Source organism: Maylandia zebra, linkage group LG3, assembly GCF_041146795.1.
Source record: "Maylandia zebra isolate NMK-2024a linkage group LG3, Mzebra_GT3a, whole genome shotgun sequence".
Taxonomy (NCBI): domain Eukaryota; kingdom Metazoa; phylum Chordata; class Actinopteri; order Cichliformes; family Cichlidae; genus Maylandia; species Maylandia zebra.
In genome coordinates, this window is record NC_135169.1 from 7,586,906 (window position 1) to 7,613,085 (window position 26,180).

General features: G+C 43.4%; 2 protein-coding genes across 3 annotated transcripts in view; both read right to left on the reverse strand.

The window, feature by feature from the left end:
- LOC112431854 (uncharacterized) overlaps window positions 1-26,180 on the reverse strand; it is a 179,889-nt gene that overhangs the window by 112,493 nt on the left and 41,216 nt on the right. The gene's annotated exons all lie outside the window — the stretch shown is intronic.
- LOC112431377 (uncharacterized) lies at window positions 22-22,739 on the reverse strand. Of its 2 annotated transcripts, XM_076879214.1 has the most exons (9): window positions 22,649-22,739; window positions 21,456-21,803; window positions 19,014-19,346; window positions 18,819-18,926; window positions 6,381-6,707; window positions 4,429-4,767; window positions 3,863-4,186; window positions 544-876; window positions 22-437 (listed from the first exon to the last, which is right to left on the reverse strand). In XM_076879214.1, the coding sequence occupies exons 1-9, from the start codon at window positions 22,683-22,685 to the stop codon at window positions 346-348; spliced, it is 2,241 nt and encodes a 746-aa protein (XP_076735329.1). In that variant the 5' UTR covers window positions 22,686-22,739; the 3' UTR covers window positions 22-345. The 2 variants fall into 2 exon arrangements, with proteins under 2 accessions (XP_076735329.1, XP_076735331.1); XM_076879216.1 differs by lacking the exon at window positions 3,863-4,186 and having other exon boundaries at window positions 23-437.

Below are 26,180 nucleotides of genomic sequence, written 5' to 3' on the forward strand. Positions count from 1 at the left end.
TCACTACCTTACATATGTATGTATATATATGTATATATTGTACTATTCTTAGTTAGCGTATTGTCTGTCTTGTCTTAATGTTGGTTTAAAATGGAGCACTGTAACAAAAAATAATTTCCCCCAGGGATCAATAAAGTATTCTGATTCTGATTCTGATTCTGATTCCATGATGGAGGAGCTGCTGGAAAGTGCTGAGAGTTTCCTCCAGAGTGAGACCTCTGTCACAGTTCAGAGGATCTACGGCAGCAGAGACCTTCATGGACACTAAAAGTCTCAAACACACAACAACAACATCACACTGACTCCACTCTGACATCACTGATCAATAATCAAAGAACACACAGATCAAACTGATTGATCAGCCATCAGAGGAGTCGGATCAATGGAGCTGCTTCTGTTCCTGATGTCCCCTGTTTGATCCTGGACCTGAACTCTCCCTGCAGAGGAGACACAAGACAGTCAGAGACACGCACACACACACACACACACACACACACACACACACACACACACACACACACACACACACACACGCACACAAACCTTTAACTTTGAGCTGCACTGTTTTGAATCTAAATCGTCCGTTCCTCCTCACATCACACACATATCTCCCACTGTCTCTCTCTGTGGGCTGTTTCAGGGTCAGACTGAGGTCTCCAGTTTTCAGCAGGTCTTCATTCATCTTCGTTCGGTCTCTGTAAACCTGGTCCTGTTTGTGAGGCTGGTCAGAGCCGTTCTTACATACATACACGTGGACCATGTTGTATTCAGGGTCATAGCGTTCCCACTCCACTCTAACATCTTCAGGCAGGTTTTGTGATGTTTTGAAGGGCAGCTGGACAGACTCCGCCCCCTCCTCCACCTCCACCTGACGCACTGAGAGGACAACAAACACAACATGAGCTGTACAAAGTGTGATTGGTGTTCAGAGCATCATGTGACTCTTGTTCTGCACTAAATGAAGCGATGGAGTGGCGCCTCCTTCAGGCAGAGAAACAGCTCATGGAGAGAAATAATTATTAGAGCAAAAACAAGAGTGGAGCTGCAAATAAGGCCGAGAGGAACGCTGCAGAAAACTGTTTATGTGTGAATTCATCACTTCATAGATTTCTTTGAGCACTAAAATCAGAGCTGCTTCTATTTCTAATATGACAGCTGTACATTAGAGCTGCAACACTTTAAATGTGAGCCATAAAAACATGATACTCTACAAGTGCATTCAGCTCTGACACTGTCACATCATGAAGGAGACGTGGAAATCACTTTGTTACACAAATCAAAGTCAAATCAGTTCTATTGATGGAATATTGTGTGATCAATAGACTGATCAGTTTCTAATCTGTCATCGATCAGCTGGAAATCCAGCATGTCAAACAGACAGGCAGCAGATTAGGACCAAACACAAACACAGTGAGACTTTTTCTTCACAGCAGTTGCAGGTAAACTGCAGCAACAATGCGACTCAGACAGTTTCTCTGTAACTGCAGGGCTTCCTGCGCTGCTGTTAGTCAGACACGGATCAACAGGTTGTGGATAGAAAGCAGATTCCTTCAGCAGAGGATCCATATCACACGTGAAGCATGTCGTCGGGAAACAATCAGTGAAAATGGGACACTTTGAGCCTCAAACTCTGAACATGACCTGCTGCAGACCAGCTGATGTGTTCAGTTACCATGGTGAGGAATTTCACAATAAAGGAGGCGTGCGCTCTGTCTTTTCCCGGCCCGACGCTCTGGGACGTTTTAGACAAGTTTCCTGTCAGAATACGATCCCGTCCGGAGGCCGACACCATCCTTATCCACATGGGCACCAACCGGACTCCAAACAGCGCTCCCACTTCCTCAAACTGGACTTTGTGTGTCTTTGTGAGGCTGTGAAACAAGCCCACCGTAGTGTTTGTATCTGCGGCCCCACTCCCACCTGTGGCCGTGGGGCGTTTGGGCGGCTGCTCAGCCTCCACACCTGGCTCTCCTCCTACAGTTTCTCTGCTGCCTCCACCCACCTTGGTTCACTTTGCTCTTCTTAATGTTGGAGCTCTGAATAGTCAGGCTTTTATTCTGAAGGATTCTACAACTTCCCATCAGCTTGATTCGATGTTTTGAACAGAAACAGGATGAAACCTGGAGAGGACTGTCTAGTCTGTGAACTCTGACCCCACATATGATTGTTTCAGTCAGCCCAGAGGAAGTGGCTGGGTGGGTGGAGCTTTGGCTTCAAATGCTCCCCTATTAAGGTGGATGAAGGGTGTAGTTTGGAGGTGCTGCTTGTTAAAGTGTGAAACAGCTGCTATCTGTGCAGGTATCTCCGCCCTCCTAAGACTCCATCAGAGTTGCAGCTGAACTCTCAGATGTTTCCTGCTCCATGGTTCTTATGTGTGATCACATGATCTGAGCTGCTGATTTTAAGATCCATGTTGATGATCTTACTGACTCATTTGAGTTCCTCAGTACAGTAAATTCATTGGTTTCAAACAGCGTGTTGTTGGCCTACATATAACTGTGGGCTTCAGTATGAACTCCAGGCTTTGAGCTGATGTGTTTCTCTCTGATCATTGATGGATTCTGTTTGAGATCATTTTTCCAAGTGATCAGGCAAAAGCAGCCGTGTCAGTACGCTGACGCTCTTTTCATGAGGAAGCAGGAGAAACATGTTCATCAGTGTTTCTACCACCACTGGTGTTCCTCCTCCCTCACACACACAAACACTCTGAATGATCTGAACCTCCTTTGTACATCCACTTTAGATTCAACTGCACCTTTAAGATCAGGACTAAACGTGGTGCTCGCTCGCTGCCCTGGATCCACAAAGACATTCACAGTCTGAAAAGACAATGCCGGAGGGCAGAAAGGAGACGGAAGAAGGTGAATCTTTAGCTCCGTCATCAAGAGATGAAAGCATGAACGACTGATTTCAATGAACAGGTGAAGGAGGCGAGGGCCGGCTATTTCTCTCCTTTAATTCATTCTAATAAGCACAGCCCAGAGCTCTTTGGAGCTCTTTGGAGCTCAGTGGAGCGTCTTTGAAATCCTGCAAGCTAACAGGTCAATCTTTGAGACGCTGAATGTTCCCAGTTTGCTGCTGTGAAACTAGAAGTGATGACTATTATTGTAACAGCACTGCAGCTGGAACTGCTGACGGGGCTGGAGATGAACTGGATTCTGATTTCAGGGACAGTTTTGGCTTTCAGTCGTCATCAAAACACTTTGTTTCATTCATGTTGCTCTGAAGCTTTCCTTTCTTCTCATTGACGTGTTCTGAACCAATCACAGCCCTTTCCTTTACAGCGCTCTGCTTTCACCCCTCCCTGAAAGCCCAAATTCACTCTGTTTAGTTCAGCTGGAGCTGAGATGACACAGAGAGCCTTTGGTCCATGAGATCTATCTAGGAGACATCAGTAACATCAGCTTTGTGTCAGCCGTCCTGTAGAACGCTTCCATACAGCTGCTTCTGTCTCTGATCTCTGAGTATCTCTCAGCTTCAGCTGGGACTCCACCCAGGTGTTGGTTGGTTGACATTTGACAACATCCAAATGACTGGATCAAAGTGTTTGAATGATCTCAGCAGCTTTAAAACTATTGATATTTATACATTTACATTGATTTGCACTAAACTAACAAAACTATTGATTGGATCCAAACTCAAATCATGCCAGAGGCTTTTATTTTGAAGTTAGGGTCATTTTAATGCTCTTCTTAGTTCATTTAAACACACAGTTGCTCCGCCTGACATTTTGGGCTTTTAGATCAAAACATCAAAGAATTTATTTTATTTGAATGAACTGAAAATAGATTCAAACTAAAAGCTTTTAGAGAATAAACTCCTGCATGACCTCTGACCTTTGACCTGTATCTGCAGCACTGACCTCTGACTTTCAGCTGCACTTGTTTCTTCAGCAGGATGTTTCCCTCCCTGCTGTAGACGGTGCAGGTGTAGGTCCAGTTGTCTCCATCTGTGGGGTGTTTCAGGGTCAGACTGGGGTCTCCAGTTTGCAGCAGGTCTTCATTCATCTTCGTTCGGTCTCTGTAAAACTGGTGCTGTTTGTGAGGCTGGTCAGAGCCGTTCTCATACACATGGACCTTTGCATTGTTATCCATCCACTCCACTTTAGCGTCTTCAGGCAGGTGAAGTGTGGTTTTGAGGGGCAGCTTGACAGACTCCACCCCTGAATCCACCTCCACCTGGGGGACTGAGAGGACAACAAAGCACAACATGAGCTTGGATGGAGACATTTGTGTTGACTCGAACAGGCTGAATGCTGCTGCTTCACTGGGAGCTCACTGTTAGATAGAAAGTGGTCAGTGTGACATCACATGCTAACCTCAACATCAGACATGTTAACACTGTAACATTATTGGATGGAGCCCACTGAGACTGAAACACCATCACGAGTCTGACCTCTGACCTTTGACCTGTATCTACAGCACTGACCTCTGACTTTCAGCTGCACTTCTTTCTTCAGCAGGATGTTTCCCTCCCTGCTGTAGACGGTGCAGGTGTAGGTGTAGTTGTCATCATCTGTGGGGTATTTCAGGGTCAGACTGAGGTCTCCAGTTTTCAGCAGGTCTTCATTCATCTTCGTTCGGTCTCTGTAAACCTGGTTCTGTTCTTCAGGCTGGTCAGAGCCGTTCTCATACACGTGGACCTTCCTGTTGTAGTAACTTCTATAATTGTCCATCCACTCCACTTTAGCGCCTTCAGGCAGATGAAGTGTGGTGTTGAAGGGCAGCTGGACAGACTCCACCCCTGAATCCACCTCCACCTGGGGGACTGAGAGGACAACAAAGCACAACATGAGCTTGGATGGAGACATTTGTGTTGACTCTAACAGGCTGAATGCTGCTGCTTCACTGGGAGCTCACTGTTAGATAGAAAGTGGTCAGTGTGAAGAGGAGACGCAGCAGAAAGATGAAGACTGACAGGAAGAAAGCAGTGAACAGACTGTTGGAGCTGCTGTTAGTGGGACAGGACTTTATTCAGTCTCTGAGGACCAGATTTGACTTGATGAAGCAGAGAAACACAGTCTGAGTGTTTCTGTCACACTCACTTCATCACACAGCTCAGTTTGACAACATGTGGAAGAATTTGATAGAAGCCTTCCTTTAGTAAAAGCACCAAGAAAACACCATGAAAACACCTCACTACACACAAAACTGCAGTACTGGCAAATTGTACATAAAGTATGAAAAGTCAAAGTACTTATTGTGCAGAAAAATGTTCCCATCAGTGTCTGTGGATCAATATTACTGCTGCACATGTTTAAGGCTGAGCTCATTTCAAATCCTTTCTATTGTGTTGAATCTGCAGTAATGCATCATATTCTATAAAATCATATGTTTGTAGTGGCTGTCCTGTGAGGACCACGTCTCTCTAAACAAACAGCTGTTAATGAGCTCACAAACACAGGCCTACAGCTGGATTTGAAAAAGTCCATTCAATAGAAAATCAACAGTCACAGCTGGATTCAAAGGCTTGAGCTCTGTGTGACATGGTTACCTGTCAGCATCTACAGGGGGATTCAAATATGAAGGAAACATGAAGGTGGTGCATTAGAAAAACTGCTGCTTTCAAGCAGAGCAACAAACTGTTTGAACTGATCCAACTTTATTAACACAGACAAAGATTTGTGCATCAGCTGCTGTTTGCTGCTATAGATATAATCCAGCTGATGTGGAGAACTACATGTGACACTGTGATGCAGCCATGAATCTGACTGATTTCTTTCCATTTTCAAAGGTTGATGCATCAGTTAAAGTCCTTAAAAAGCTCAGAAATAAAGAGAAAGGTTGGTTAAAGCAAAGAGAGGCACTGGCAGCATTTAAGACACTAAACAAGAGAAACAGGTCAGAGAACATCAGACTGAATAAGTGGAATAAAGTGAAACAGAACTAACGCTCCCTAAGAATGGAGCTGTCAGAGGAAGAGAGCAGCAAACTGAAAGCCTCTGTTAGCTGCAGAGCTCTGAAACTTCACACAGCTTTGGATGATAACATGGAGAAAGGATGTGGAGATGTTCACACTTCTGCTAGAAATCATCTTCTAGTTATTGTGACTCAGATATGACTGATTATAGATGAGGACCAAAGAAGGTTGTTACTGAGATTTGAGCTGACTTAGCTTAGCCTGTGTTTCAGCCACATGCTAAACAAACACATGTTCAGAAACTAGAAGATGTTACCTTTCAGATGAAGTCTCACACATGAACTTTGCTCCTACAGTTCATCTGATGAAGCTTTTACATTTGGCTGGAAATCAAAGAAAAACCAAAACAGCCACAAACATCAGACATGCTAACACTGTGACATTATTGGATGGAGCCACTGAGACTGAACCACCATCATGAGTCTGACCTCTGACCTTGGACCTGGATCTACAGCACTGACCTCTGACTTTCAGATTCACTTGTTTCCTCAGCAGGATGTTTCCCTCCCTGTTGTAGACGGTGCAGGTGTAGGTGGAGTTGTCTCCATCTGTGGGGTATTTCAGGGTCAGACTGAGGTCTCCAGGTTCCAGTAAGTTTCTCTTCATCTTTGTTCGGTTCTTGTATTTATCGTCCTGTTCTTCAGGCTGGTCAGAGCCGTTCTCATACACGTGGACCTTCCTGTTGTTTGCATCCTTCCACTCCACTTTAGCATCTTTAGGCAGGCAAACTGTGGTTTTGCAGATCAGCTGGACAGACTCCACCCCTGAATCCACCTCCACCTTATAAACTGAGAGGACAACAAAGTACAACATGAGCTGTAGTGAAGGTTACTAATGTTCTCCTCATGACCTGTTACAGAGGACTTATTTCTGTGCTTGTCCTGTTAGACCTCAGTGTAGACCACAACATTTTACTACAAACACTAGAACACACCAGAGTTATTAAAGGAAATTTACTGCAGTGGTTTGAATCACATCTGATAGATTCCAGTTTGTTTATGTAAATGAGAAGTTTTCTTCACAAACAAAAATTATTCATAGATGTGTATGATTGCTCTCCAGATGATACACATTCGATTTTCATGATTAATACCTGTCAAATCATTTACAGGCACGTTTTAAAGACACAAGGCCTGGATCAACTCTAATTTACTGCTTCTAAATTCATCACATTGATCCAGGACCTGTACATAACTAGAACTAACACACACATATTAGTGTTTTTCAAATGAGGTCAGTGACCACTGTGTGATCGCTGCAGTCAGACAATATATATATATATATATATAATACACACACACCTATATCTACGTACGTGTGTGTGTGTGTGTGTGTGTGTAACTAGACTTTATGCATATTATGTAAGGTGTGGCTATATAAATGTATGTACAACTCTGTATATATGTTTATGGACAGGCATGCAATGTAGTGACAAGGATTGACAAGAACTAATATTGCATATGAGAAATATTGCCCTGCCCATACCTTACATAGGCTATTTTGAATTAGATGTGCATCTGTGTGGTAAAGAGATTACCCGGCGAGGTGTGCTGGTTGTAAGGGATCCCCCACAGGTAACAATGTCAGCACCTGGGGTTTTAGGAATGAATGTTATTAGGGAATGTTATCGCGAGTTGTTCGCACAACATGGTTCTTCCCTTTTTAATTGCCCCCCAGTGGCTCAGACCCCTATTTTAATACAACAAGCTCTCCAGCAGTGACATCAGATCCAGCCCCCCCCCCCCAGAACGCTCAAGTCGGGTAAAGGTCAAGGGAGGTAGAGTTTGCCGCGTCCCCGGCGGTACCATAAAAATTGTGGCAGCTACATGTTCACAACATCTGGCAGCAGAGGCTCTGTTTGAGCCGCTCGGTTGTGGTTTACCTGCCGGCTTGTTGGCATCCCCTGGTCTTCTTTGTGTTAACAGAGGCACAGTTTATATCCCAATTGTTAACATTGATGTGCAGGATGTAGTACTGTCTCCTCGTACTATGATCGGCACCCTGAGCTATGCTCATCTGGTTAGCTCCCCCCAGGGTCTCCAAGAGGAGGGTATGGCAGCTACCGTATCCTCACAGACTGCAGTTAGTCCAGTGCAAGATAAAATTGCTGCTATTGACTTATCCACTCTTACTGCACAGGAGCAAGGTCATGTGAGGTCATTACTATACAAGTATAGTGGCGTCTTTTCCGATCACGACGGGGATATAGGCTGTACTAACTTGATTTCTCATGATATTCCCCTAGTGGAAGACACCCCGGTGCAGCAGAGGTACAGGCGTATTCCCCCCTCAGAATATGAGGCCGTAAAAGCTCACATTCGACAACTTCTTGAGGCCCAGGTAATTAGGGAAAGCAGTAGCCCCTTTGCTTCACCCATTGTGTTGGTAAGAAAAAAAGATGGAAGCCTTCGCTTGTGTGTGGACTACTGGGCTTTAAACAGTAAGACCCGCAAGGATGCTTTCCCCCTGCCACGTATTGACGAGTCACTCGACGCTTTATGCGGTGCCCGCTGGTTTTCCACTTTGGACCTTGCCGCAGGTTATAACCAAGTCCCTGTTACAGAAAAAGACAAAATGAAGACTGCATTCTGCACTCCTTTTGGGTTGTTTGAGTGGAATAGGATGCCCTTTGGGTTGTGTAATGCCCCAAGTACATTTCAGAGATTAATGGAGAGGATCTTTGGAGACCAACACTGTCAGTCATTGTTGCTTTATTTAGATGATGTTATTGTGTTTTCTTCTACAGTAGAGGAACATGTGAGTCGCTTGGATGTTGTCCTGGGACGGTTGCAGCAAGAGGGTCTCAAGGCTAACTTGGAAAAGTGTTCCTTTTTCCAATCTGAGGTGAGCTACTTGGGTCATGTTGTGTCGAGGGATGGTGTGTCTACCGACCCTAATCAGAATCAGAATCATGTTTATTGGCCAAGTATATGTGCAGACACCTTCAGGGAATTTGGTTCCGGTAGATCGTGGCTCTCAAGCACGGCAATGTAAATCACACACACACACACACACACACACACACACACACACAAGTGTCTATATATACACATTACACATACATACACAAAGCTGTGTAAACCAACTATAAATAACTAATCTAAACTTATATACATAAAATACAGAAATGGATGAGGTGGAATGAATACTACAGAATGTACATAAGGTGCAGCTGCAGTCTGGCAGTGGGAGCACTGTGACAGGTCAACTGTTAAGAAGGGAGATGGCGAGGGGAAAGAAACTGTTCCTGTGTCGGGTGGTCCTGGTCTGCGGGCTTCTGTACCGTCTGCCAGAGGGCAGCAGATCAAAAAGTCTGTGTCCAGGGTGTGAGGGGTCTGTGATGATTTTCCCTGCCCGTTTCCTGGTTCTTGAGAGGTACAGATCCTGGATGGAGGGCAGGAGGGTGCCGATGATCCTTTCTGCTGCCCGTACAGTCCGCTGCAGTCTGCTCCTGTCCTGTTTAGTGGCTGCTCCATACCAGACTGTGATGGAGGAGCACAGGACAGACTCAATGACCGCAGTGTAGAACTGGATCAGCAGCTCCTGTGGAAGACTGTACTTCCCCAGTTGTCTCAGGAAGTACATCCTCTGCTGGGTCTTTTTGAGGATGGAGTTGATGTTGGTCTCCCACTTCAGGTCCTGGGAGATGGTGGTACCCAGGAACTTGAAGGTCTTCACAGTTGACACAGGGCTGTCTGATATGGTGAGGGGGAGCAGAGTTGAGGGATGTCTCCTGAAGTCCACTGTCATCTCTACAGTCTTAAGAGTGTTGAGCTCCAGATTGTGCTGACTGCACCAGAGTACCAGCCACTCAACTTCCTGCTGGTATGCAGACTCATCACCATCTTGAATGAGGCCAATGACAGTGGTGTCATCTGCAAACTTTAGGAGTTTGACAGCCGAGTTCTTGGAGGTGCAGTCGTTAGTGTAGAGGGAGAACAGTAGTGGTGAGAGGACACATCCTTGAGGGGCACCAATACTGAGGGACCAAGTTTCAGAGGTGCTCTCCCCCAGCCTCACTTGTTGCTTTCTGTCTGTCAGGAAGCTGGTGATCCACTGACAGGTAGCTGGTGACACACTGAGCTGGGAGAGTTTGGAGGAAAGAAGTTCAGGCACAATGGTGTTAAAAGCCGAACTAAAGTCCACAAACAGGACCCTGGCATAAGTTCCCGGGCGGTCAAGGTGTTGCAGGATGTAATGCAGCCCCATGTTCACTGCATCATCCACCGACCTGTTTGCCCGGTAGGCAAATTGCAGAGGGTCCAGCTGGTGGCCTGTAATGTCTTTCAGATAGGCTAACACCAGTGGTTCGAGGGATTTCATGACCACAGACGTCAAGGCGACAGGTCTGTAGTCATTCAGTCCTGTGATGGTGGGTTTCTTGGGGACAGGGATGATGGTGGAGCGTTTGAAGCAGGAGGGAACTTCACACAGCTCCAGGGATCTGTTGAAGGTGCGAGTAAAGATGGGAGCCAGCTGTTCAGCACAGGTTTTGAGGCAGGAGGGTGAGACGCCGTCTGGTCCGGGGGCTTTCCTGGGCTTCTGTTTCTGGAATAGTCGGCTCACATCCTGAGTGTGTATTCTGAGTTTCAGGGAGGAGGAAAGGGGGGTGAGAGGTGTGGCGGAGGTCGTTGAGTCTGGATTGGAGAGGGTGGTGGTGGTCGTTGAGTCAATAATAAAATTGAAGCAGTGTCTAAGTGGCCCCGGCCTAACCATGTCTCTGAGTTGTGTTCCTTCTTAGGCTTTGCAAGCTACTATCGTCGTTTTGTTGAGGGATTCGCAAAATTGGCTGCCCCCCTACATCGCCTAGTTGCTGAGCTGACTGGTACCAAGTCCAGGAAACCTGCCATACAGGTTTTATCTGCAGCATGGACAGATGAATGTGAGAAGAGCTTTGAAGGGCTTAAACAGAGGTTGGTGTCTGCTCCAGTTTTGGCTTATGCTAATTTTTCTCTGCCGTTTATCTTAGAGGTGGATGCTAGCTATCAGGGCCTAAATGCAGTGCTCTCCCAAGAACAGGCAGGGAAGATCCGACCTATAGCATATGCCAGCCGTGGCCTTCGTCCTACAGAGCGTAATATGGAAAGCTATAGCTCTATGAATTTGGAGTTTCTGGCCTTGAAGTGGGCCATGACTGAAAAGTTCAGAGATTATCTGTTGGGGCAGAAGTATATACAGATAATAATCCCCTCAGTCATTTGTCCACAGCCAAGCTGGGCGCTACAGAACAGCGCTGGGCTGCACAGCTTGCTGCCTTTGATTTCACCATCAAGCATCGACCTGGTCGAAGTAATAAGAATGCAGATGCTCTCTCACGGCAAAATCCCGCTGAAGTTACTTCAGTTAATGAACTAGGCATAGTCTCTGGTACGCCTCTGCCTGCCCCTTTGCAACAGGTTTTTGGTGTGAAACCACTAACTGAGGCTGTTCAAGCCACTATCTCAGTCTTTCCAGGACATGCGCCGTCTGACCTTTGTGTTTTGCAGGAGGCTGACCCTATTATTCAGGAGTTTCTGAAGTTTTGGATACGGAGAAGGGGGCCTGATGCAACTGAACGTGGCCAAACTTCGAGGGAAGTCCTCGAATTGGTCAGGCAATGGCGTAGGTTAGTGGAGCAGGGTGGTGTGTTATATCGCAAGGTCTCTCATCCTAGGGGAGAAGAGATGCTGCAGGTGCTATTGCCCAAGTCACTGCAGGGTCAGGTTTTGCATCAGTTGCACCAGGAGCACGGACACCAGGGTGTAAAGAGAACCATAGACCTGGTTTCTCAGCGGTGTTACTGGCCGGGGATGTACCATGACATCCAACAGTGGTGCCAGGAGTGTGAGTGATGCCAACTAGCTAAAGATGTTCAAATCTATCCTAATGCTTACATGGGCCATTTGCTTGCATCCCGACCAAATCAGATCCTTGCAGTTGACTTTACTGTATTGGAGCCGTCACGTAATGGGGTTGAAAATGTTCTTGTTATGACAGATGTGTTCTCAAATATATACCCAGGCCATCCCAACCCATGATCAACGGGCATCGACAGTGGCAGAAGTGTTGGTGAAGGAGTGGTTCTGCAGATTTGGCGTGCCAGGGCGTATCCATTCCGATCAAGGTAGAAACTTTGAGAGTAATCTGGTTGAGCAGCTTTGCCAAATGTATGGTATTGAGAAGAGTCGCACTACCCCTTACCATCCAGCCGGTAATGGTCAATGTGAGCGGTTTAATCGCACTTTACACAATTTGCTGTGCACCCTCCCTACCTCTCGGAAAAGGGACTGGGCTTGTTATTTGCCACAAGTGATCTTTGCATATAACACCACAGTACATCAGTCTACAGGCGAGTCACCATTTGCTCTGATGTTTGGCCAAGATCCCCAGTTACCCGTTGACTTTTTGTTGGGTAGGATTCAGGAGCCTGTAGCTGGTAGCACCCATGACTGGGTTGTAGAGCACCAGACTCGACTACGTCATACATTTGAACATGCTAATAAACGCTTGGGGGCTGCAGCTAATTGGCGCAAGATACGTCACGACCAGCATGTGAGGGATGCTCCCCTGCATGAAGGTCAGTTGGTTTACCTTAAGGAGGTTGGGTTTAGAGGCTGTCATAAAATTCAGGATGTTTGGAGTTCGGTGGTGTATAAAGTGCTTAACACTGGGATTGCCAGGCTTCTACCGTTCTACCTTTAAAAGCCGGAGAGCAGTCAAGTCAAGAAGGCTTCTACCTTAGACCCCCGCGGAGTCATCATTTTGCGTTTCTACCTTTAAAAGCCGGAGAGCAGTCAAATGCTGGAAGTGGAAGCTAAATTGGCTAGTCATTCATATGTATATTGGGTTGTTACCTAGGAATTCTGGAGGGAGGGGAGTGGGGGAGTGGAGTGTTTCGGTTTGCCATCTTAGGGAGAAATCAACACACACGTCCTTTGTTGCTGACATTTATTGATGAAACTAGAAAAAAAAAACCAACCATTTGTACACATATTTACAAATAATAACAAAAATTGAGTGAGTACATTTCAACATTTTCAGCAATCACTCACAATCCTGGCACTGCCACGGTATCTGTCGTCTGCATTTACCACATGTGTACCTGTAGCAGTGAACACATCGCACAGTGGCCTGATTTTTTTTGCATCTGTGTTTGACCTGACACGTGGCCCTTTTTCCAGGGCTCGGTGTGGAGGGTTGTGTCCGAAGCAACTGTTCTTTTCTTTCCTTCTTCGCAGCTACATGAGAGCGAGCCAATTCTGTTGCAAGCGCCACCAGGAAGTCCACCCGTCTTTCCTTTGTCCCGGTGCATGCTTGATACAGCACATGTGCATTCAGTGCTGCCATGTCGATCATGTTATAAAACACGGCAACTGGCCAGCGCCGTGTTCCTTTGCGGACCGTGTACTCCCGAACCATCTGGTCCATCACATCCACGCCACACTTTGTTTTGTTGTAAAGGGTGACAGTGTTTGGCTTCCTTTTGGTAGTGTTATCGGTCTGAACCACGCTGTGCATGCTGCTAAGAATATAGACTTTCTTCTTCCGTTTGGCCGCATATGCCGTCAGCGTGGCAGCAGAGGTTGAAAACACCTAAGAAATACGATAAATTGTTATTTCCATCGCCCTTTAGCTTCCACTTCCAGCATTTGACTGCTCTCCGGCTTTTAAAGGTAGAAACGCAAAATGATGACTCCGCGGGGGTCTAAGGTACAGTCGAAAAATGACTGCTCTCTGGGGGTTTAAGTGCCCCTGACCAAAAAGGGTCCGTGTACACTATTGCTCCGGTAGATAACCTGAGTCACGTGAAACATGTCCACCGTTCACTACTAAAGAATAAGGTGGAAGGTGTGACTACCTGCCCTCCCAGTGCTCTGATCCAAACATTAGAAACTGCCCTTGTAGAAGAACCGATGCAAGGTGGCGAGTGGTTTTTATTGGTCTCTGAACCTACTCCAGCCCCAAACAGTTGCCAACCAAGACCAGAGAATCCTAGCCCTCGTAGACCAGACGAGCTAGAACCCTCAACGTCCCCCATGGTGTCGGCTTGCACTGATCAGCTGCCAGTTATGGCTGGTGTTCATAACAATATAGCCCCTCTACGTAGGACTACCCGTGGTAATGCTGGGACGCACTCGAATCTGCATCATTTGGCCCAGGTAGCAGGAAGTAGAGCAATAGGGGCTGGGCACTCCCAAGCACCTGTGCCTAATACAGTTACCCTGTTTAGACCTTGGCAGTGAGTGTCAATCGTCGGGACGATGATTCAAATCTCGGGGGTAGATTGAAGTGAAGTAGATTCTGGGGTAGGATTTTATATGATGTCCACAAACGCACCACTGATATCCACACCTTCCCAGCTGATAATTAGCAGGCTTTAAAGAAACAGCTGTGCTTCACTACCAGAAGGAGGCATTTGGCAGTCTTGTCCATCCAAGGTGGCTGAGACCATTAGGCAGTTAAGCGCTGCAGATCTCTCAAGGAAAGCTACTCGGTTTAGTATTGCCCTTTAGAGAGTGGTAAGTGGGACTCTTTGTTCATCATAACGTGGCATATAGTAGGGTGGACTTTGACAACTGTTTCCCTCCTTTGTTGCAGGTTTGCACTATACTGCTGTCTTGTCATATGCTGTTTTGTTTGTTACATGATGCTTTTATAACGAACAGTACTTTGGGGTGTATTTGTTTTATGTAGATCTTTTATTAATGTTTGTAATGTTTTATGCTTTGTTTTATTGCTTTAGTGGAGGTGTGGCCGCTTGCTGAGGGGCTAGACACGTGAGGTGGAATCCCCTTCCTGATGCATGCGAGTGTACACACCGGGCATAGGTTGATTGCACCATTTAGAGTTTAGTGTAAGTGACAGTGAGGTCTGCAGTGAAGTTACACGGGTGAATAATTGGTGGCACCCTTGGGCACTCCTCCCTGTAGGTTGCCTCCTCAAGTGGCCGGTCTCCACTATTTTGTGTGGTTATTCTTTTATCATGCTGTGATTGTTTTAGGGTAGCATCGTGGTAGGGAGTCTGGTCATTTTAATCATCGTTTGTTAATAAAGTGTTTTAAGTAACTATTTTGCCGTCTCAACCCTGCTACCCTAGGTGCCTTCCTGATTTTATAGTTATGTTTTTAGTAGTTCCTCTTAATAAATTTTGATTTGTAAACTTCCTTTGTCTCACCTCTGCCGTTAATAACGAGTCTGTGGGCTTTGGTAGCCAGTGCAATACGTACATTGGCTAGAGAAATCTTTCCTGGGGTGTAACGGCCTCCCCCAGGTGGCGTTGTCAATATCTTAGTTACCGTCCCCAGTTATTCCTCTATCGCGACACCACATTACGTTGTCAAGTTCAGGTTGTCATATCTGCGTCTTATGTTTCCTGTTTTATTTTTTAAGAGATCTTGTGTTCCTGTGTTCATTGTGTTTAGTTTTACTCTTCCACTGTGAGGTCGTTATGTTCATGTGTGTCAGCTGTTCCCCATGTGTTCCCACATCTCTAATTAGCCTCCTGTGTGTATTTAGTCTGTGCCTTTTCATTCAGTCCTTGTCGGATTGTCTGTGTTGTTCCCATGCCATGTCCTGCGTTCAGGTTTTCACATACACTCAACAAAAATATAAACGCAACACCTTTGTTACTGCTCCCATTCCCCATGGGATGGACGTAGAGACCTAAAATTCATTCCAGATACACAATATAACCATCCCTCCCAAACAGTGGTCACAAATCAGTCCAAATGTGTGGTAGTGGGCACATCTGCCATATTGAGATAATCCATCCCACCTCACAGGTGTGCCACATCAGGATGCTGATCTGACATCATGAGTAGTGCACAGGTGTACCTCAGACTGCCCACAACAAAAGGCCATGCAGATGGACCAAGCGAGTGATAGGGAGTCTGCCGTTGGTCAAACTGGTTGTTCTCTTGGTGCGGCATTGAGCGTCCCAACCTCTGAGGCAGAATCGACTGTGGCTCCACATGCTGTGTGTGACGTGTTGGTTTCCTAACATAATTTGTATAATTTTACCACTATATGATCACACTGCAAGTGTAAATGTAATCCTCAGAGTATTGGAGGATTCCTGTGAGGCTGACTGGTCACGACAATAAACGAAAGCATTCTAACTTGTTGCCTTTTTGTTGTGAATGCAGACCAGAGAAGACACTACACAGAGGTCACACTTGTCATTTAGACAGCTGTTAGCACATGATTCTCCTTATGGGGACCTGATACGTTTAATATGCTGATGAGAATACAGCCCAGAATAAGCGTATACCAGAGGTGGGACCAAGTCATTGTTTTGCAAGTCTCAAGTAAGTCTCAAGTCTTTATCCTCAAGTCTCAAGTCAAGTCTCAAGTAATGTCAGGCAAGTCAGAGTCGAGTCTCAAGTCACTGGTGTAAAAGTCCGAGTCAAGTCACAAGTCTGAAACTTTGAATTTCAAGTCCTTTCGAGTCTTTAAAAAAAAAACGAAAAAATAATGTTGCAGTTATGCTAAATGTAAATATTAGACCATGTAATTTTAAAATCTGTGTTTTTCTCAACACATGACAAAATAGTGAACTTAGAAAATATACACAAATTGTGAAATTGCACCTCTTTAAAATGCAGCTCAATTAAACCTAGCTCCAAGGATAATTTTCACCGACAGTTCTGAGATAAGCTGCATGTTATTCTTGGATGCGGTTGTAGGACCGGCTTTAAAATCGCATGACAAAAATATCATACACATTAAAAAGAACTGCATCACCAACGTAGCCTGGACAACATTTGCTAGTTAGATGAAGTCAGCTATCTCATTGTAGCATATTTATATGCATATTTATAATCATACGGTTCTTGGAGTGAGTGCACACACTCATGAAGTTTAGTAACTTCAGGTCACTGCAACAAGCCCAGGTACAGTTTACCGACGGATGGGTACAGGACCTTGAAATGCACCGTGTAGAACGAAAGACCATCGTACGTATCATAAGTTTACCAGTCTCACAAATTGTCGTCATAAATACACATTCGTTAACCGTTTATTAATAGGACCTTTGAGCTCAAGGGTAATTAATTAGTAGTGGAAATCATTTCTGGTAGCATCACAGAAATGTAGCAGTGACAACAATATTGTATGCTGTAATCGTACTGGGCAATTAGTGATACAAAAAAACTGTTTTACCCTGTGAATAAAAGTATATGTTTTTGTCAATGTACCATAATAACAGAAGCGAAACGCAATATTGTGTCAGGACAATTCACTATTTATGCACAATAAATAAAGGAGCATAGCGCCACAATTTCTGTTCAGCGCCAGACTTGCTTGTAACCTATATCACCAATTATGTTATGAAAATGACGTATTAACTACTAAAAAACACTGACCTTCGTGTAAATGCTTGGAGCAGACTAACCTGTGAGCTGGAGGGTTCTGGGACGTTATATTTGATCTTTGAATGGCTGCAATCCAGGCCATCCGTCGCGTCTTTGTTACTTCGGAAACATGGCTTGAACAATTTCTCTTCAACGACGTAATCCGATAACAACCGATCTCTTTACCCGTCGGCTTCCCGTGGCTGTCATGCGACCGGCTATTGCAGTTAATAATACAACAGCTTCTTGACATTTTTGTGTTTCTTTTTATCGCTGTGTGAATGATTTCAATTGAAAGCCTGCGTGCGCTACTACCGCTTGCCACGAGTTCCCAGAATCCTTTGCGGTTCTACCCGTGAATGACGTCACATTTTCAATCTCTATATAATATGCATGTTAAATTTTATATTTTGGGTAAAATATCAAGTCTTTTCAAGTAAACCGGTTCAAGTCCAATTCAAGTCCCAAGTCATTGGTGTAAAAGTCCAAGTCAAGTCACAAGTCTTAGAACATTTTTTCAAGTCAAGTCTAAAGTCATAAAATTAATGACTCGAGTCTGACTCGAGTCCAAGTCATGTGACTCGAGTCCACACCTCTGGCGTATACTATAGCTTTTATTTTGGAAAGAGACATTTCTCTGTAATAAACTCTCTTTACCAAAGATGAGTGATTCCTCAATCAGATAGATTTTTTTTTTTTTATTACTTTGTTGTTTCAGCAACATTAAATTTAAAAACTGTACTTTTGAGTTAAAATATATATTTATAATTTTAATAAATGACAAATTAAAAAGTCATGAACATTTTTTTTTGTATCGAAAAAATATTGAACCGTGACTCCAAAGTATCGAACCGAACCGTGAATTTTGTGTATCGTTGCACCCCTAATATATATGTGTAATATATATGTGTCCTTAGTGTCGGAACAGAATTGGGGGAAAAAGCTTTTGAATAAGTTGCCTCTGGAAAAATCTACAGAAGGAGTTTAAAGTTAAAGAAGTGAGAGAATGGCTCAATTTGATCAGTGTGAATTTTGTCATTGTTGGTTTTATAATGACCTGTTATTTTATAAGATTCTTGATTTATTTTTGTGTTGTGTTGTGGTTTTGTTTTTTTGTGTTGTGTTTGTGTTGTTTTATAGGATTTGTGAATTCATGATTCATGTTTGTGTTCACTTGTCTGTGTGGAAAATTGTGTTTGCTTCTTTATTTGTCACACATTGTATTTGTTGTAACTTATACATGACTCTGCTGGTCACTCTTGTAAAACGGATTTTAATCTCAGTGAGGTATTTACGTGGGCAAATAAAGTACACATGTAGTGAAGCACACACACTGTTTAGTAAAGTCATGTTGTGGAGCTGTTTCACTGATCAATGACTGAGTCTGAAGGAGGTTTTCTGACTTCTGGAACAAACCTGGAAGTTTCTCTTCAGCTCTCTGTATCAGCTGTTTGTAACTATCAACTCTTTCAGCTTCTGGAACAAGTTTGTGTGAGCCGCAGTCAAGGAGCCACCAGAGGACACCTGCTAACCATCGGCATTATGGGTAGTGTAGTAGGAGACACTCACCTGACATGAAATACTGACGGAAATAATATATGAGACCTCCAAAAACCACAAGAAGAACCAGGAGAACCAGGAGCACAAGAACAGCTTTCGCCCAAGATGGAAACTGTTCTGTGGAAAAAAACACAAACAACATGTCCTTTGAACTCTGATCTCAATGTCCTGCACTGTATCATGGTTTTTATCTCCATGTCTGACCTTTGACCTGCAGCACTACTTTTTGTCTCAGGATGTCTTTGTCCCTGTAGATGATGCAGATGTATTCTCCACTGTCTCTCTCTGTGGGGTATTCCAGGGTCAGACTGAGGTCTCCAGTTCTCAGCAGGTCTTTGTTCATCTTTGTGCGACCACAGTAACGGTCGTCCTGCTTCTTAAGGTGGTCACTTCCATTTGAATATCCATGGACCATCATGATTTCTCTGTCAAATCTTGTCCACTCCACTGTGGTGTCCTCAGGCAGGTCAGGTGTTGTTTTGCATTGCAGGATGACAGACTCTGATCCTACAACGACCTCCTCCTCCAGTTCTTGGTCTGAGAGGACAGTAAACCAAATTATAAAAATTGCATCTGGAAAGTTTTCCCAGTGTTTTATTTGTTCCACATTTTGTTATTCCAACATGGATTAGATTGAGTTTCACCTCACATTTCTACACACACAATACCTGGGGATTCCCATGATGCATTGAGTTTTTCCTTTCCAGTCACCTTCCTCACTCACTATGTGTTAATAGACCTCTCTGCATTGAATCATATCTGTTATTAACCTCTGTCTCTCTTCCACAGCATGTCTTTATCCTGTTTTCCTTCTCTCACCCCAACCGGTCGCAGCAGATGGCCCCGCCCCTCCCTGAGCCTGGTTCTGCCAGAGGTTTCTTCTGTTAAAAGGGAGTTTTTCCTTCCCACTGTCGCCAAAGTGCTTGCTCATAGGAGGTCATATGATTTCTAGGTCTTTTTCTTTGTATGTACAATCTGCTGTACAATATAAAGCGCCTTGAGGCGACTGTTGTTGTGGTTTGGTGCTGTATGAATAAAATTGAATTGAATTTAACAATACCCCGCAATGACAGGCTACTGTTTAAATGATTGCAAATGTATTAAAAATAAAAAAAATGAGAATAACATGTAATCACAAACTTTGCTCAGTGCTTTGTTGAAGCAACTTTGGCAGCAATAACAGCTTTCAGTCTTTCTCAGTATGATGCTGCAAGCTTGGCACCTATTTTTAGGCATTTTCTTTATTCTTCTTTGCAGACCCTCTCAAGCACCATCAGGCTGGATGGGGAGTGTCAGTGCAAAGGCATTGTCTAATCTCTCCAGAGATGTGTAATTGGGTTCTTGTCTGGGCTCTGGCTGGACCACTCAAGAACAAAGACAACAAAGTGGTGCCGAAGCCCTCCTATGTTATCTTGTCTCTATGTTTAGGATCGTTTTCCTGTTGGAAGATAAACCTTCAGCCAGTCCAAGGTACAGAGCACTCTGGAGGAGGTTGTCATCAAGGAGTTCTCTACACATTGGTGCATTCAGGAAATCTTTTAGTTCTTCCACTGTAAAATGTCCCACAACATGATGCTGTTTTTTCCAGACATGACACTTGGCATTCAGGCCAAAGAGTTTAATAGTGGTTTCATCAGACCAGAGAATTTTCTTTTTCATGATCTGAGATACTTCAGGGGCTTTTTGGCAAACTCGATTCAATGCATACTGTCTCAGAGGTCTGCAGACAATTCCTTGGACTTCAAAGCTTGATTTGTGTTCTGACATGTACTGTCAACTGTTGGACCTTATACAGACATGTGTGCCTTTCCAAATCATGTCCAATCAACTGCATCTATCACAAGTGGACTCCAATCAACAAACATCTGGCAGATTATCAGAGGGAACAAGGTTCAACTGAGATTAAATTTTAGTGTCCCAGAAAAGGCTGTGAGTACTTTTGTACATCTGTTAATTTTAGCTTAAATTTAAAAAAAAATTTAAGCCAATTTTTTTCCATATTCATTATGGGGGTATTGTGCAGGAAGAATTTGGAGGCGAAAAACTGATTCCATCCATTTTGGAATAAGACTGTTACATAACAAAATGTGGAAAAAAAGGAAGGGCTGAGAGTATTTTCCAGATGTTCTGTAACTAAAGAAGCAGATTCAGTCACATTGATTTTAATCATAGAATCGACCTGATCTGAGATCTGAGCATCTGTGTTACTGACCTCTGACTCTGCTGCCAGTAAAAATAAATATCAATAATCAAATCATTAAAATCTCTATTCTGCATGAAAAATATCAGGAAAGCTTGTGAGCCAAAACTGTGCCAGGTCTTCACAGTACTACTGTTAGTTATCACACATAAGTAAGAGACCATGTGGGGTTATTGTCTGTCCCTATTAGGCAGGCAAGCTGCTGGTTTTCCTGCACATGTAAGAATTTCTGGATCAAATCATCCTGATTTAGAAGATACACCAAAAATTGTACCAATAAGATTCCATTTTCTTCTTCTTTGGTGTTCATGTTTTTATTTTTCCAGTGTGGTTGCATCTAGAAAACTTTACCACTATTTTATCAGATTTCAGTACTAGAAAAATCTTTTATGTTACTCTTTAGTTTGACCTCTGACCTTCATAATCACAGGTGTTGGGTTTTGTACCTTTGACATGCAGCTGTATGTCGGTCAGTTTCAGTTCTTTTCTTTCATTTCCGATGGAGCAGGTGTAGATGCTGCTATCAGTGGCTTCGGGGTTTCTCAGAGTGAGGCTGAAGTCTGAAGTGTCCAGAGCATCAGGCCTCATTGATGTGCGCCCTCTGTAACGCTGGTTTTGCCCTTTAAAATCATCCGTTTCCTCTCGTCGTAGGTGGACAGATTTGGGGTTGAGATCATTGCGAGTCCACAGCACTGTGGGGTTTTCAGGTATAAAACCTGAGTACTTGCAAGGCAACAGGACAGATATTTCCCCCTCATACACCTCCACCACTGGAGCCAGGGCATGCTGGGAAACTGGAAGGAGACACAAGCACACACAAAAAAAACACTTATTATGTGTATGCAGTAGATTTTGTCCTTGGGTTGATATAAAGTGGTTTCAGAAAGTTGCAGAATATGTAACATCACTCTCAGCCATGTTTTATAAAAAGTATTCAAACACGGATTCTTCCTGTCCAACAAACACTGAAAGGACATCAAAGATGTTAAAGAAAACTGATGGATGACTGAACAAAACTGAGGTGAAAGGAGGAAACCATCTCTTATTTTCTTGTATCGGTGTTCTTTTCTTATTGAAAATGAACACAGATACAAGCAGATCTGAGCTCAGACGCCTTCCTGTAATGAGACAGCAGGGCTAACAACGACACCACAGTCCATCAATTTGTAACAAATAACCTCACCATGCAACAACATCAAATGAGGCAGAAACACAACCACACAGAAAACAAACAGTTTATTAGTAAACAGACATCCCAGTGTTAAATCACATAAAAGTGTCACCACTGACAATGTTACACACAACCGGCAACATAACCAATTTTCATCTGTATCATTGGACAAGTTTTTTTCTTTTTTTTTTGCCACAGTCGTTAATCTTGTCAAACGTCACTACTCTCTGGCAGGTTTGTGGTTCTATCAGTAAGAAACAGACGTCTGGAACACACAGATAGTTCGTCTTAAACAGATATGAACTCAGCTGTAACCCTGTGAGCGCCCTGCATGAAGTCCCAGAGGGGGTTATAAGGAATAAAGTCAAGTAGAGTCAGTTTACATCCAGTGAAATCATGTTAGACTTTATGTTGTCTAAAAGCACAAACAGCTGCGTTGTTGTGTTTGCATTCAAAGAGTGCGCTTACCGAGTACGAGGAGCAGGAGTGGCAGCAACATCTTCATCTCCAGTTAAAGTCCTGATAACAACAACACGCAGCTGCTGCTGCACTAAAGGTTTGGTCCTCTTACGATAACCTGATCATTTCCTGTTGAGCCTTCAAAATATTTATTTATTTATTTTTTCTTTTTACAGCGAATGACAGAATTAAATTTAGAGGAGAAACAACATGGCTAGATTGCTGTTTGCTGCTCTATGGGATTAATATTCTGCTGTCATTTGAAACTTAAATTTAGAAATTAAACTTTAAGCTTTACAAAACTGACAGTAGGATTTTAAGGTTTGTCAAAACATTTTTATACATTTACATCGTTTTGCATTTGAGGTTTCCTTCGTCACACCAGCAGCGAGGATGTGCAGCTGTTTGACTCACTTGTTGTTACGGTCCTGGACCCGTGGCCCAGTGTTTAGATTTTGTATTATTGTTTTTAGGCTGTTTTCTTCTATTGTTCAAGGTTGCTAGTTTTTTGGGGTCTGTTTTGTATTTCCGAGCCTGTGGATTCCTTTGCTCCTTATGTCACTCTGGTCCCTGTACTGTGTTAGTATTTTCTCTGAGTTCAGTCTGTGGATTTCCTGTTTTACTTTGAAGGTCTTGTCTCATGTTAGTGTATTCTGCTTTACTTCCTTGTCTTGTCTAGCCTAATGACTTCCAGCTGTCTGTCCACCTGTTCCTGTACCTGCCAGTGTATTTTAGTCCCTGTCAGTCAGTACTTGTTGTCCTGTTGTTAGCATCATTTCTCCCTCCTGCTGTGTCTTTCCTGATGTTTTCTTGTGTATTTCGGTTCTAGCTCCAGTTTAGGTATTCTGTTTGGTTTTCCTTGGTAAGCAATAAAGCTGCTTTCAAGTTCATGTTTTGCCTCAATGAGTCCACCGTGTGGGTCCTCTTCTCCTGCCTGCACAGCACACACCATGACACTTTTCATTTTTCAAAGACACAACTTTGTTTCTTAGTTTTTTTTTCTTTTCTAAAAGTTAAAAAATAGAAAGAAAAAGAAAAAAGAAAATTGAATTTAAATTTTTTTATTGAATTGAATAATGAGAAACTTTATATTTAATTCTAATAAATGTTTGTAATTTGAATTTTTAAGTTTGTTCTTAAAAGTTAAAACAAATCTCATATCTAAAGACTTAAATACTTAAATACAACACTGAAATAACCACAAAAAAGTACTGTACCATAAGAAACTGGGAAAATTCAAAGTACCTAAATCACAAACTGTAAAATATTCATTAAACTAAACAGATCATCTGAGGAAGCTAAGGTGCTGGTCATCAAAAACATGGTGGATCCCCAAAAATATCAGTCAGCAGCATGATCTAGACTCTAAACAAGTTAACAAACAACCACACAAATCACTTATGAAACACACTGAAAGGATCAATTCAGCTACATCTGGAAGAAACAGCTGCATCCATCAGACAGAATTGAAAACATTAAACTACAGGGAGTGCAGAATTATTAGGCAAATGAGTATTTTGTCCACATCATCCTCTTCATGCATGTTGTCTTACTCCCAGCTGTATAGGCTCGAAAGCCTACTACCAATTAAGCATATAAGGTGATGTGCATCTCTGTAATGAGAAGGGGTGTGGTCTAATGACATCAACACCCTATATCAGGTGTGCATAATTATTAGGCAACATCCTTTCCTTTGGCAAAATGGGTCAAAAGAAGGACTTGACAGGCTCAGAAAAGTCAAAAATAGTGAGATATCTTGCAGAGGGATGCAGCAGTCTCAAAATTGCAAAGCTTCTGAAGCGTGATCATCGAACAATCAAGCGTTTCATTCAAAATAGTCAACAGGGTCGCCAGAAGCGTGTGGAAAAACCAAGGCGCAAAATAACTGCCCATGAACTGAGAAAAGTCAAGCGTGCAGCTGCCAAGATGCCACTTGCCACCAGTTTGGCCATATTTCAGAGCTGCAACATCACTGGAGTGCCCAAAAGCACAAGGTGTGCAATACTCAGAGACATGGCCAAGGTAAGAAAGGCTGAAAGACGACCACCACTGAACAAGACACACAAGCTGAAACGTCAAGACTGGGCCAAGAAATATCTCAAGACCGGTTTTTCTAAGGTTTTATGGACTGATGACATGAGAGTGAGTCTTGATGGGCCAGATGGATGGGCCCGTGGCTGGATTGGTAAAGGGCAGAGAGCTCCAGTCCGACTCAGACGGCAGCAAGGTGGAGGTGGAGTACTGGTTTGGGCTGGTATCATCAAAGATGAGCTTGTGGGGCCTTTTCGGGTTGAGGATGGAGTCAAGCTCAACTCCCAGTCCTACTGCCAGTTTCTGGAAGACACCTTCTTCAAGCAGTGGTACAGGAAGAAGTCTGCATCCTTCAAGAAAAACATGATTTTCATGCAGGACAATGCTCCATCACACGCGTCCAAGTACTCCACAGCGTGGCTGGCAAGAAAGGGTATAAAAGAAGAAAAACTAATGACATGGCCTCCTTGTTCACCTGATCTGAACCCCATTGAGAACCTGTGGTCCATCATCAAATGTGAGATTTACAAGGAGGGAAAACAGTACACCTCTCTGAACAGTGTCTGGGAGGCTGTGGTTGCTGCTGCACGCAATGTTGATGGTGAACAGATCAAAACACTGACAGAATCCATGGATGGCAGGCTTTTGAGTGTCCTTGCAAAGAAAGGTGGCTATATTGGTCGCTGATTTGTTTTTGTTTTGTTTTTGAATGTCAGAAATGTATATTTGTGAATGTGGAGATGTTATATTGGTTTCACTGGTAAAAATAAATAATTGAAATGGGTATATATTTGTTTTTTGTTAAGTTGCCTAATAATTATGCACAGTAATAGTCACCTGCACACACAGATATCCCCCTAAAATAGCTAAAACTAAAAACAAACTAAAAACTACTTCCAAAAACATTCAGCTTTGATATTAATGAGTTTTTTTGGGTTCATTGAGAACATGGTTGTTGTTCAATAATAAAATGATTCCTCAAAAATACAACTTGCCTAATAATTCTGCACTCCCTGTATACGGATCACACACAGGAATATCAAATACACCAAGAAAACAGCTTCTTCTCTAATATCAATAATGACTGCTGCTATTATACAGATGAACAAACAGGGGATTCAAATTGAGAATAAATGGTCAGTTTTCCAGTTTAACTGTAGAGGTCTATAGATTTTAATCATATCAAGGAATATCTAAACCAGTTTTCATATCCACTCGATGTCATTGCCTTATCTGACACTTTGATTAATATGGATAAAGGAGCAGACTTTGAACTGGAGGGTTATGAACTCAGGTGTATAATTCAGAGAAATAAAGGTGGAGGAGCAGTGGCCTCAGTATGTGGACAAATGTCTGAAACTGAACGTGGTGATGACAGCGATTGATGATGTGTTAAATGTATAACAGTTTAAACCTAAGCAATAATCTCCAGGTAGTAAAACAACATACTGTGTGAGCCTGTTCTCTAAGATTAGCAGAACCACATCACATCCTGCAGCTCTCACAGACA

What these genes read in the sequence shown, in the direction of transcription:
- LOC112431377 (XM_076879214.1), bottom strand. Translation starts at nt 22,685, where the DNA reads ATGAAGATGTTGCTGCCACTCCTGCTCCTCGTACTCG. An exon ending in CATACAGCTGCATGTCAAAG is followed by an intron (nt 19,347 to 21,455) that starts GTACAAAACCCA and finishes CTGTCCTCTCAG; the next exon opens with ACCAAGAACTGGAGGAGGAG. An exon ending in AGTGCAGCTGAAAGTCAGAG is followed by an intron (nt 4,187 to 4,428) that starts GTCAGTGCTGTA and finishes TTGTCCTCTCAG; the next exon opens with TCCCCCAGGTGGAGGTGGAT.